We start from the raw sequence: 11,691 nt of genomic DNA, 5'->3' as shown, positions 1-11,691 counted from the left end.
TTCTGGTTTGCTCCTCTGGTCGCTTAAGGTGGTATCTCGCTGCACTTGGGGCACCGGTGCGGCACTTTGGGGTTCATTCAACGCGTCACTGTTGTGTTATTTTTGCCGATTTGTTTTCTAATTTTGATATAGCAAACATGCAGCAATCATTTCTAAGTAGGTCATAGCCTTTGAAGAATTGAACGCTTTCATCACCTTCTGCACCACAGCATGCATTTGTTTGACCCACGCAGTGCCGCACCGGTGATATGTCAAATATAATGTATTCCCTAAAGTAATGGCCATTTAATTCACATTACCTAAAAGGTCACTTGGTCACTTACCAAAGAGCATATGCCGAATATCCTGCATGGTGTCACGGTCCAAAACAGCAGCAGGAATAATATTAACATATCCTTGCAGCTTACAACGTAACCCTGTTGTGATTCTGTGGGCTATGTTTACAGAGCTGTTTCCTGTACATTGGAGGAAAACCTCTGAGGAGTGTCCTGTTCTCCAAGACTCAGGGTTTTCATGCTGATTCTTTCCGCAGCGGGTTCGTGTTTCTGACCTCCATGGAACACATATTCCCATAGAGTCTTGAGCTCAGTCCGGAACTCCTTGTTTCCAGCGGTGTAAATGATCGGGTTCACACAGGAATTACACGTGAAAACTATCCTTGACACGAGGTTCAGGACTCGTAAACTATCCCCAGTCTCGTACGTGACAATACCTACTAGAACCTCTGGCGTCACGCAAATGTTGAAGGCGATGTATATTGCTGCCATGTTCTTGATCTGGCTCAAAACCATGGGCGGGATTTTGTTTTGCTTCGACTTCGTCTTCTTTCCGTGTACGCGAGTTGATGATGCTTTGACTTTACGGTAGATCAGGACATACGATACGATGATGACTACGTTACAAAGTATGGCAACTGGGAGCATGAAACTGACGATGTAGGGGAACGATTCAACGGTGTCGTAATCACATGTCAGAAGCATTGAGTTGAACCCTGGCTTGCCGAATCCAGCTAGTAGGGGACTTATGCAAAGGAAGGCCACCAACCAGGAAAGTGAGACAAACAGCACGCACCTTTGAAAGCAAGTACATACCTTATGGTTAGTACGGAATGTCTCTCCTTCGCTTCTTTTCTCTCATGCAATTCCTTCATTCTTTCTATTTTTCTGTTCTTTCTCTTTAGCTAATAATGTGATACCAAAGTAATGCAATAATCCACAGTAAAATGGCAAGACTAAAAGAAAAACAAATCACCTTTTACGAGAGAAGAGCTCGTCGTACCGGTGACTCCTGGTGATGCGGACGCAGCGGCTCACAGCAATCAGCACCGCGGACAGGACCGACTCGTAACAGCTCAGCAGCCCGACGATCCCCGTCACGACGCAGACGGCGTGGTCCCTGAGGCCGCCCGACCGCGCCACCGACACGGCGGACACCGGGCCGTACAGCGCCGTGAAGATCAGGTCACTCACAGCGATGTTCACGATGAAGAGATTCAGCCGTGTCCGGAGACGCCTGCTTTGGAGAATCACGAGGATAACCAGGAGGTTTCCGACAACGCCAAACAGAGTCAGTAAACTGAAGGTTGCTGGAACTAGATCCCGTTCCAACCTGCTAGTGTTCGCCATGTCTTGTCTCAAATGCGCCTTCTCGTGCTAAGACATGAATATTAATGGAGTAGCCACGACCGACATAAGCTGACAGGAAGCACTAATCTGTCGCTAGGAGATAGCTACCATAATCCAACCGCCTGGCATTGGAACAATGTTTTGTACGGGTATGTTTGTCCTTTGGATACAAGAAAGCCCTAACAAATATGCTTAACATTTTCAGTTCTATTTGGATCATCCTGTGGTTTCAGAGGATGGTTCTTGGGTTTCGTAACTACCACTTAAAATCTATGCCGACCTAAGAAAAGCTTTCGTAATTCCGAGGTCTTGATAAAAAAGGATCGACTGTCTTAGCTACCTTTATGCGTTTGACGGTTGTATCGACTGAATGTTCTTAGAAGCTTTTCTAACATTATTCTAAAACGGTAATATGCTACGTTCAAGAAATGACAACTGAAATGTCACAAAGTGGAGTACATACGTAACTATTCAAAAAGACCTCAGGATCAAAGTAAATGCGTCAGAGGGAAACAATGGTGATTGTCACAGATTAACTTCAGGGTTACACAGATTAAAATAAAGTCTTTTTTAAGTATTCATGTTCTTGTACTATGCTCTTGTTATAATATGGCACAGAAGCCAAGCGCATAAAGAAATGGTAAACGAGAGATCAAATACATGAGTCTTGAAAAAACCCCACTACTGTTTATACGTCTCAACAAGTTGATAAGAATCACATTTTGTCGATCGATACATGTATGACTCAATTTGACCAAGTCGAAGGCAATACATAAATTTAGTCATCATGATTAAGCTCCTTTAACGATTCCTCTATAGCTATAATCGCTTCCAAAATGCTGGATGCCAATTTGACCAACCTCGAGAGGAAAATAACCCACCAATTTCTTTCAATCCTATAGCTTTTCAAGGACTACACTCGGTGTTATGTAATACTCAAAAGGCTCTCGTGGTGAACTGAAACGCGTGCGCTTGCGGTTCTGTTCCTGTGAAATATTAGACATAAATACGCACTGACCGTAATAACAACTGGATCAAGCTGTTATTGTTCCCACTTCATAAAGGTTTACAACCATTGCTGCAGCTGCAAACACATGCCTTCTTATACCAATCATCCGAAGTGTCTGCCACCCTCAGCGCCACTGCAACTTTGAGGTAGAAAATTCATTCATCCAAGAGGGTGGAATGAGATTAGATATAATTAGGTCTTTCATACTGATGGTTCGCTGAGTCGAAGTCATCTCTTGATCTCGTTGCATGACGTACCTTCTTTCAGCATACATAAAAGTAAAAGGTGAAATAGGTCAGAGCATTTATAGATTAAAATTTTCATCTAAAAAATGACCTGCTTAAGCATTGCATTTACAAAAGCAACAGAAAACTTTAGAATACTTATTTGTCATTACTGCATGGTGCCTTAGTGGCATATATGTATATTACAACTGTTGGGATATCAGTAGTATACATATCCTTACTTACAAAGAAATAACATAGCGAGTCTGAAGGCTATGTTTACAGACGGGTTTCCTGTACAACGCAATTGGATGAAAACCTCTGAGGAGTGTCCTGTTCTCCTAGACTCAGTGTCTTCATGCTGATCCTTTCCACAACGTTTCGTTCGTGTTTCTGACCTCCATGGAACACATGTCCCCATAGAGTCTTGAGCTCAGTCCGGAACTCCTTGTTTCCAGCGGTGTAAATAATCGGGTTCACACAGGAATTACACGTGAAAACTATCCTTGACACGAGGTTTAGGACTCGTAAACTATCCCCAGTCTCGTACGTGACAATATCCACTAGAACCTCTGGCGTCACGCAAATGTTGAAGGCGATGTATATTGCTGCCATGTTCTTGATCTGACTCAAAACCATGGGCGGGATTTTGTTTTGCTTCGTCCTCTTTCCGCGTACGCGAGTTGACGACGCTTTAACTTTACGGTAGATTAAGACGTACGAAACGATGATGACTACGTTACAAAGTATGGCAACTGGGAGCATGAAACTGACGATGTAGGGGAACGATTCAACGGTGTCGTAGTCACATGTCAGGAGAATCGAGTTGAACCCTGGCTTGCCGAATCCAGCTAGTAGGGGACTTATGCAAAGGAAGGCCACCACCCAGGAAAGTGAGACAAACAGCACGCACCTTCGAAGGCAAGTACATACGTTATAGTTAGTACGGAATCTCTCTTTTGCTTCTTTCCCTCGTTATTTTTCTTCTTTCTTTCTACTTCTGACTTTCTTTCTCTTTAGCTCAGAATGTGGTACCACTGTCAATTGCTATATTTTGTAATAACATAATTGGGTAAAAATTATAAACAATCACCTTTTACGAGAGAAGAGCTCGTCGTAGCGGTGACTCCTGGTGATGCGGACGCAGCGGCTCACAGCAATCAGCACCGCGGACAGGACCGACTCGTAACAGCTCAGCAGCCCGACGATCCCCGTCACGACGCAGACGGCGTGGTCCCTGAGGCCGCCCGACCGCGCCACCGACACTGCCGACACCGGGCCGTACAGCGCCGTGAAGATCAGGTCACTCACAGCGATGTTCACGATGAACAGATTCGGCCGTGTCCGGAGACGCCTGCTTTGGAGAATCACCAAGATAACCAGGAGGTTTCCGACAACGCCAAACAGAGTCAGTAAACTGAAGGTTGCTGGAACTAAGTCTCGTTCCAACCTGCTAGTGTTCGCCATGTCTTGTCTCAAATGCGCCTTCTCTTGCTAATACATGAATATTAATGGAGTAGCCACGACCAACGTAAGCTGACAGGAAGTACTAATCTGTCGCTAGGAGATAGCTACCATAATCCCACCCCCTGGCATTGGAACAATTATATGTACGGGTATGTTTGTCCTTTGAATACGAGAAAGCCAGAACAAATAGGGTTAACATTTTCTGTTATATTTGGATCATCCCGTGGTTGCTTTTTTTTTTGAAGAGGATGGTTATTTCGTTTCGTAACTACCACCATGTTTTAAATTTCTATGCCGACCTAAAAAAATAGGCTCTCGTCATTCGGAGGTCTTGATCAAAAAGGACCGGCTTTCTTAGCTACCTTTATGCGTTTGAAGGTTGTATCGACTGAATGTTCTTAAAAGCTTTTCTAACATTATCCTAAAACGAAAATATGCTACACTCAAGAAATGACAACTGAAATGTCACAAAGTGGAGTACATAAGTAACTATTCAAAAAGACCTCAACATCAGAGTAAATTCTTCAGTGGGAATTGATGGTGATTGTCACAGATTAACTTCAGGGTAACACAGATTATAATAAAGTATTTTTTAAGTATTCATGTTCTTGTACTATGTTATAATATGGTACAGAAGCCAAGGCGACTAAAGAAATGGTCAACAAGAGATCAAATACATGAGCCTTGAAAAAACTACTTCGTTCTATTAGAGTCCATTCCAAGACACCATGAGGGTTTTAGGCGATATTTATAATTAGTCTGAATTATTTTGAATAAAAGAATATGTGAGCCACAATAATTGAATTATTTTCAAAAAATTGACTAAGAAAATACTCATTTATTTGAATTTCTTTGAATATTTTAGAAACATTTTGAAAGTAACTGTACAAAAATATCTTTATTTAGAATAATTGTGAAACCTCTCTGTGATTATTTCACATTTACACTTATTTACAAAAAAATGGTAAACCTGGCCAAATGGTAAAATTAGTTCATTGCCCCCATAAAAGTAAGCCCTATTGTTGCATCTGTATATTTTTAGATTTCGCTGCTGGGCACTGGTGGATCCTTTGTGGTGGGCCATTGTTACATGGCACCCAACCATACTTTGCAAGGATGTGTGAATTGCTATCTTCCCAGCCCACCGAACCATTTACAAAAAATGGTAGAAAATGGTTAATAATGGTAGAATGCTGTTATCATTATTTAGAAACCATTAGAAGTATCCAATTCCACACCATGAATATTTCCAAAGTTTTACAAGACCAGGGAAATATTTATAAAGTTGAAACAGTGTTAAAATATTTCTGAAGTATCAAATGTCCTAGACATATAATTACAAAACTTTGAAATAAATTCTAAACAATGGCAACAAACATCCGCATGGTGTCTTGGAATGGACTCTAGGCAACCTATCCCACTATTGTCAATACGTTTCAACAAATTTATAAGAAACAAATTTTGTCGATTGATACATGTATGACTCAATTTGACCAAGTCGAAGGCAATACATACATGTAGTCATCATGATTAAGCTCCTTTAACGATTCCTCTATGGCTGTAATCGCTTCCAAAATGCTGGATGCCAATTTGACCAACCCCGAGAGGAAAATAACCCACCAATTTCTTAAAATCCTATTATAATAGCTTTCGTGGACTGCACTCGGTGTTATGTAATACTCAAAAGGCTCTCGTGGTGTACAGAAAAGCGTGCGCTTGCGGTTCTGAGGCTGTGAAATATTTGACATAAAAACGCACTGAGCGTAATAACGCCTGGATCAAGCTGTTATTGTTCCCACTTCATAAAGATTTGCAACCATTGCTGCAGCCGCAAACATATTCCTTCTTATCTGCCACCCTCAGCGCCACTGCAACTTTGAGGTAGAAAATTCATTCATCCAAGAAGGTGGAATGAGATTAGATAGATTTCGGTCTTTCATACTGATGGTTCACTGAGTCGAAATCATCTTTTGATATCGTTGCATGACGTACCTTCTTTCAACGTACATTAAAGTAAAAGATGAAATAGGCCAGAGCATTTATAGATTAAACTTTTCATCTACATTTCATTTTGAAATGAAAACAAAAATGACCTGCTTGCGCATTGTAGTTACAAAAGCAACAGAAAACTTTAGAATGCTTATTTGTCATTATTGCATGGTGCCTTAGTGGCATATATGTATATTACAACTGTTGCCGTGTTGGGATAACAGTAGTATACATATCCTTACTTACGAAGAAATAACATAGCGAGTCTGAAGGCTATGTTTACAGACGGGTTTCCTGTACAATGGAATTGGAGGAAAACCTCTGAGGAGTGTCCTGTTCTCCTAGACTCAGTGTCTTCATGCTGATCCTTTCCACAACGTTTGGTTCGCGTTTCTGACCTCCATGGAACACATATTCCCATAGAGTCTTGAGCTCAGTCCGGAACTCCTTGTTTCCAGCGGTGTAAATGATCGGGTTCACACAGGAATTACACGTGAAAACTATCCTTGCCACAAGGTTCAGGAGTCGCATGCTGTCCCCAGTCTTGTGCGTGACAATGCCCATTAGAACCTCAGGCGCAACGCAGATGTTAAAGGCGATGTATATCGCTGCCATGTTCTTGATCTGGCTCAAAACGATGGGCGGGATTTTCTTCTCTTTCGAGTTCGTCCTTTTTCCGCGCATGCGAGTTGATGACGCTTTGACTTTATGGTAGATCAAGGCGTATGACACGATGATGATAACATTGCAGATGATGGCAAGTGGGAGCACGATGCTGACGATGTAGTTGAAGGATGCAAGGATGTCGTAGTCACATGTCAGAAGTATCGGGTTGAACCCTGGCTTGCCGAACCCAGACAGCAGGGGCGTTGTAAGAAGGAAGGCCACCACCCAGGAAACTGACACAAGCAACGCACACCTTCAGAAGTAAAAAAGATAAAATATGGTTGTTATATACGTTTATGAAGGTTAGACATCCAGGTAAGCAATATTCAAATACAATTCAATCTCTATAACTGGATACAAAGAGGGCATTTTCTTCTGGACCTTTCGAGTGACATCCATCACTCTTCTTCAGCGTCATTCTAGTGACGCTGAAGAAGAGTGATCGATCTCATTTGAAACGTTCGGAAGTAAATATCCGTTTTTTTTAATCCAATTGTAGTGATTGAATTGTATTTGAACATGGTTGTTATCAAGCTTAGTCTTAATCTCCTTCTCTCTCTTGCTAAGCCTTGGGTGAGGTCACATTTCCAAACTGCTGGGATGTGGAAGATGGAAAATTGAAATGTATACTTAGAAATATACACTAATTTTGCCCATGAATCTTATGATGTCTTATAGGAGTTTATGATGTCATGATGTCTTATAGGAGTTTATAATTCTTTTCCCTAGCCTTCCGGAAAGCTGCGCAGCCGGACCGTCGTAACGGTGATTTCAAACCAACAAGATTTTAACGAGATTTACATTAGAAAATTCAACGATTCAACGATGCGCCCGGTTACGCTTTGAATATGAGTCCGTTTTATGTACCTGTTCCAGAAATAGAGCCAGATGAAAATGATGAACGGTTTCCTATTACAACAACTTGTTTACTCGAGAGCAATGTCTTTACTCATGTATCAAACAAAGTGATAGTTGCATACTGAGACTAATCAAGCGTAAACATCAGTGGATGATTGGGGCTAACTGTGTGCGGCGTTTCCCCCGCCATACATTTCCCACAAAGTACCTCGGTCGATGATACTCAAAGTTGAAACAAAAAAATTAACGTTTACTGAGTGTAAATAGAAAAGCAATCTGCTCTGTCTTATATTGCTATTACAGGAACTTGTACGTGCAGACACACGTGCACCAGAAAGAGTGATATAGAGAAGGGGGAAGGTGAGCACAAGTTGATGTCCCCAACAAACAATGAGTAATTGGCCAGGTGTATTAGTATGAAATATGTCAGTTACAACATTCAATGCTACTTTGTTTATACATGATAACGTTATATCTACAGGGCTTGGGATTTGGATTCATCACAAGTCACTGTAGGTAGAATTGCTGATGTAATGCACATGCCCTCATTCCTTTTAAATTTAGCTTAGTACGACGTTGCCATTTACTGTATACGCTATTCAGTTTTCTTTTACCCTGTAATTAGTTATCATACGGAGATCACAAGATACCCGTCTAGGGTATACAACACAATCTTGTTAAAAGGCCGCAAACCAGGCTTAACTCAGCTGTCAATATCGGGTGAGATTTCATCCAAGTGTTGAGTACAGAATACTGTATTTGTTTCATCGCCTCTACTGTCTAATCTAAGTATGGCACCACTCTATCACTTTTCGTATGCTGCCATGAGAAGGTATAGAAAGATATTCGGAAAAAAATCACCTTTCACGAGAGAACAGCTCGTCGTAACGGTGACTCTTGGTGATGCGGACAACAATCATACGTTATGGTTAGTACGGAATCTTTCTTTTTCGTTTGCTTTCTCTCATTCTTTACCTTCCTTCCTTCTATTTCTTAATTTTTCTTTACCTCAGAATGAGATATTACTGTAAAGCTATATGCTGCAATAAAAAGCATTGGCTAAAATTGAAAAAAATCACCTTTTACGAGAGAACAGCTCGTCGTAACGGTGACTCCTGGTGATGCGGACGCAGCGGCTCACGGCAATCAGCACCGCGGACAGGACCGACTCGTAACAGCTCAGCAGCCCGACGATCCCCGTCACGACGCAGACGGCGTGGTCCCTGAGGCCGCCCGACCGCGCCACCGACACGGCCGACACCGGGCCGTACAGCGCCGTGAAGATCAGGTCACTCACAGCGATGTTCACGATGAAGAGATTCAGCCGTGTCCGGAGACGCCTGCTTTGGAGAATCACCAAGATAACCAGGAGGTTTCCGACAACGCCAAACAGAGTCAGTAAACTGAAGGTTGCAGGAACTAGGTCCCGTTCCAACCTGCTAGTGTTCGCCATTGCTCTTTCTACTGCCAAGAATGCGATGAACGCGACTCGAATAACCTATTAAATATGAAGCACAAACTTGTTGCTAGGTGATAACTTTCCACATCCTACGCACAGGAATAACGCTATGTCTACAACGTCTACAAGTCCTTTGAAAACACTGAGGGAATATCAAATAAGCCTAACATGCTCTTAATATCATTAGGGCAGTGGTTAAAGCTGTGGTCTTAAGGGTATCGGATTTCGGGTTTTGTACCTGCCGCCTCAAAGCTGTACCGACTGAACTAAAGCTGTCGTCAACATTTCCTAAAAATGGACGGATTACAGAATTTTCATCACCACGAATGTCACCATTTCATGGGGTTTGTGCATATTCAAAATGAATGGAATTTTAGCCTCATTTGATTTATAGCGCACTATAAAACATGTTATCCGCATGAGCTGTGTGGAAAACAACGCATGAGAGACATGTAAGGCACAAGAGTGGTCAGCAAAGCCATGGCCTTAGTAGCGTCAAGATGCTATTTTTACAAACAGCGAGATAGCCAATAGATAACCAAATATGCTATAGACTTAGAAAACAAGATTTCAGAAGTCTTTTGAGCATAGTTTTCTATGCACACAACGTTATTTTTTTCTGCTATACGAGCTAGTATTTTTACAGTTTTCATCTGTCTGCTGACGTGTGATAGTGAATAGTGAGCGCGGGTACCATTTGAAGATGGATTTATGATTATCTAGTGGTATTCTGTAAGCTCACTGATTTCTCACCATTAAGTGAATCGAAAGCCTTCAAGAGATGCGGCAGGTACAAAACTAGAAATTCTTGAAGCGTTTTTAAGCCCCTGTCTCAGAAATGCAGCGAGCGAAAATTAAGGAATCTTGTCTGATCAAAACAACTTGCTCACCCGAGAACAATTTATCACCCTATACATCAAACAAAGTGATAGCTGCTTCCTAAGACTGATAGTCCAGCGTGGGAGTCAGTGGATATTTGGGACAATCTTTGTGTGGCGTTTCCTTTGAATTGCCACAAATTGGCGTGTTGCAACATTTCTCTAGTAAACTAGAATTCCAATATTTATCGTTAGCAAATATTTAGAAAATCACCTCCTCGTCTTTCAACAGATCATGAACATGTAGATACATACACAGAAAGGGGAACGTGTACACAAGTGGATGTCCCAGATACCGAATAATCGTGTACATGCATGAGTATGGTATAAAACGTTAGCTTGTACACTTAAAGCATCATTTCAGCGCCGTGTTGTCGGGACTTAAAAATCGATTGGTGGTCGTGCTCTTCTTGGACTTTTCAAAGGCTTTCGATTCACTTAATGGAGGGAAATTAGGTGAAATCTGGGAGCTTACAGAACATCCGGAGAAGCAGTAGATGCCATAATGGTGGTACACTTATGTAAAGAGTGTCGCCCGAGGTAACTCAATATCTGCTGCGTTGCTTTTCTCTAGATCTGTTTATACCTATACTGTGAGAGTTGAGCCTGAGCTATCCAAAAGATCTGACCAACTGTGTATTAGAAAAAATTAGACCTTCCTTCGGAGGCTATAAGTTATCCTCAGTGTGTCCACCGGGCGTGCGTCAGACAGTGATAACCAATCCCTGCTGGGATTAGTGATTCAGGGCAATTGGTCTGCTGCTGCACATGCTCCCAACCTGCACACACCCGATCCACAGATCAAAGGTCAATGACCGCTGAAGGGGTTCAGATATCGGCAACATTTTGGTGACATTGCTCTTCGTATTGACTGTCCTTAAACCTTATCAAGTTGCCCTCGACACAAGGCTATCGCCCTACTTAACGGTCCTCTTGTTTAAGCTGCCATTAGTCAGAATGCCGGCAGTTTGAATATAGTTGACTACGTTCCAAAGTTGTACATTTAATGCTAGTTTCTTAAAGTCATTTTGTTACCTGCATGTATGCAGGTATGGTTTTGATGCTGGTGGGAACTTTTCGGTAGCCGGGGATGTAGGGCGCTGTATCTCGTGAACGGATGGTGCGAGCACAACGATTTTTGGTACGTGGGTTGGGGGTGGTAGCCTAACACTCAGGTTTGATTTTGGGCCTCCTGGCGTTTGAACTTGACATTGCAGGTGGCATTTTTGGTGTTTTGGGGGCACTTTTGGCGCTGTGTGTCCGGAACGATACGCGCGATTGCAACGATTTTTGGTGCATGGGTGGGGGGTTGTTGCCTGTTGCCTAGGATTGACTTTGGGCCTTGTCGCGTTTGAACTTGACCCGGCAGGTCGAATTTTGTGTCCGGGAGGGGTGTTTCCGGAGTTATATCTTCTGAACGGCTGGTGCTGGCGCAATGATATTTGGCACATGTGTCGGCGGTGGCTGAATAATGCTCAATTTTGATTTTGGCGCCCTTGGTGCTTGAACTTGACAT

The 11,691-nt window shown here is 42.4% G+C and overlaps 3 protein-coding genes across 3 annotated transcripts; all 3 read right to left on the bottom strand.

Annotated features, from left to right (window-relative positions):
- Positions 1-440: 440 nt before the first annotated feature.
- LOC118407170 (melatonin receptor type 1B-B-like) lies at positions 441-1,625 on the bottom strand. Its single transcript, XM_035807592.1, has 2 exons — positions 1,252-1,625; positions 441-1,071 (listed from the first exon to the last, which is right to left on the bottom strand). Exons 1-2 carry the CDS (start codon positions 1,623-1,625, stop codon positions 441-443), a joined length of 1,005 nt encoding a protein of 334 aa, XP_035663485.1.
- Positions 1,626-3,137: 1,512 nt separating this feature from the next.
- Positions 3,138-4,325, bottom strand: LOC118407169 (melatonin receptor type 1A-like). Its single transcript, XM_035807591.1, has 2 exons — positions 3,952-4,325; positions 3,138-3,771 (listed from the first exon to the last, which is right to left on the bottom strand). Exons 1-2 carry the CDS (start codon positions 4,323-4,325, stop codon positions 3,138-3,140), a joined length of 1,008 nt encoding a protein of 335 aa, XP_035663484.1.
- A 2,268-nt stretch (positions 4,326-6,593) lies between these two features.
- Positions 6,594-9,291, bottom strand: LOC118407168 (melatonin receptor type 1A-like). The gene is made up of 2 exons (XM_035807589.1): positions 8,918-9,291; positions 6,594-7,233 (listed from the first exon to the last, which is right to left on the bottom strand). The coding sequence occupies exons 1-2, from the start codon at positions 9,289-9,291 to the stop codon at positions 6,594-6,596; spliced, it is 1,014 nt and encodes a 337-aa protein (XP_035663482.1).
- Between the last annotated feature and the right edge of the window lie 2,400 nt (positions 9,292-11,691).

The sequence above is a fragment of the Branchiostoma floridae genome, chromosome 19, assembly GCF_000003815.2.
Source record: "Branchiostoma floridae strain S238N-H82 chromosome 19, Bfl_VNyyK, whole genome shotgun sequence".
In the NCBI taxonomy this organism is placed as follows: domain Eukaryota; kingdom Metazoa; phylum Chordata; class Leptocardii; order Amphioxiformes; family Branchiostomatidae; genus Branchiostoma; species Branchiostoma floridae.
This window is presented reverse-complemented; position numbering and strand designations above follow the sequence as displayed.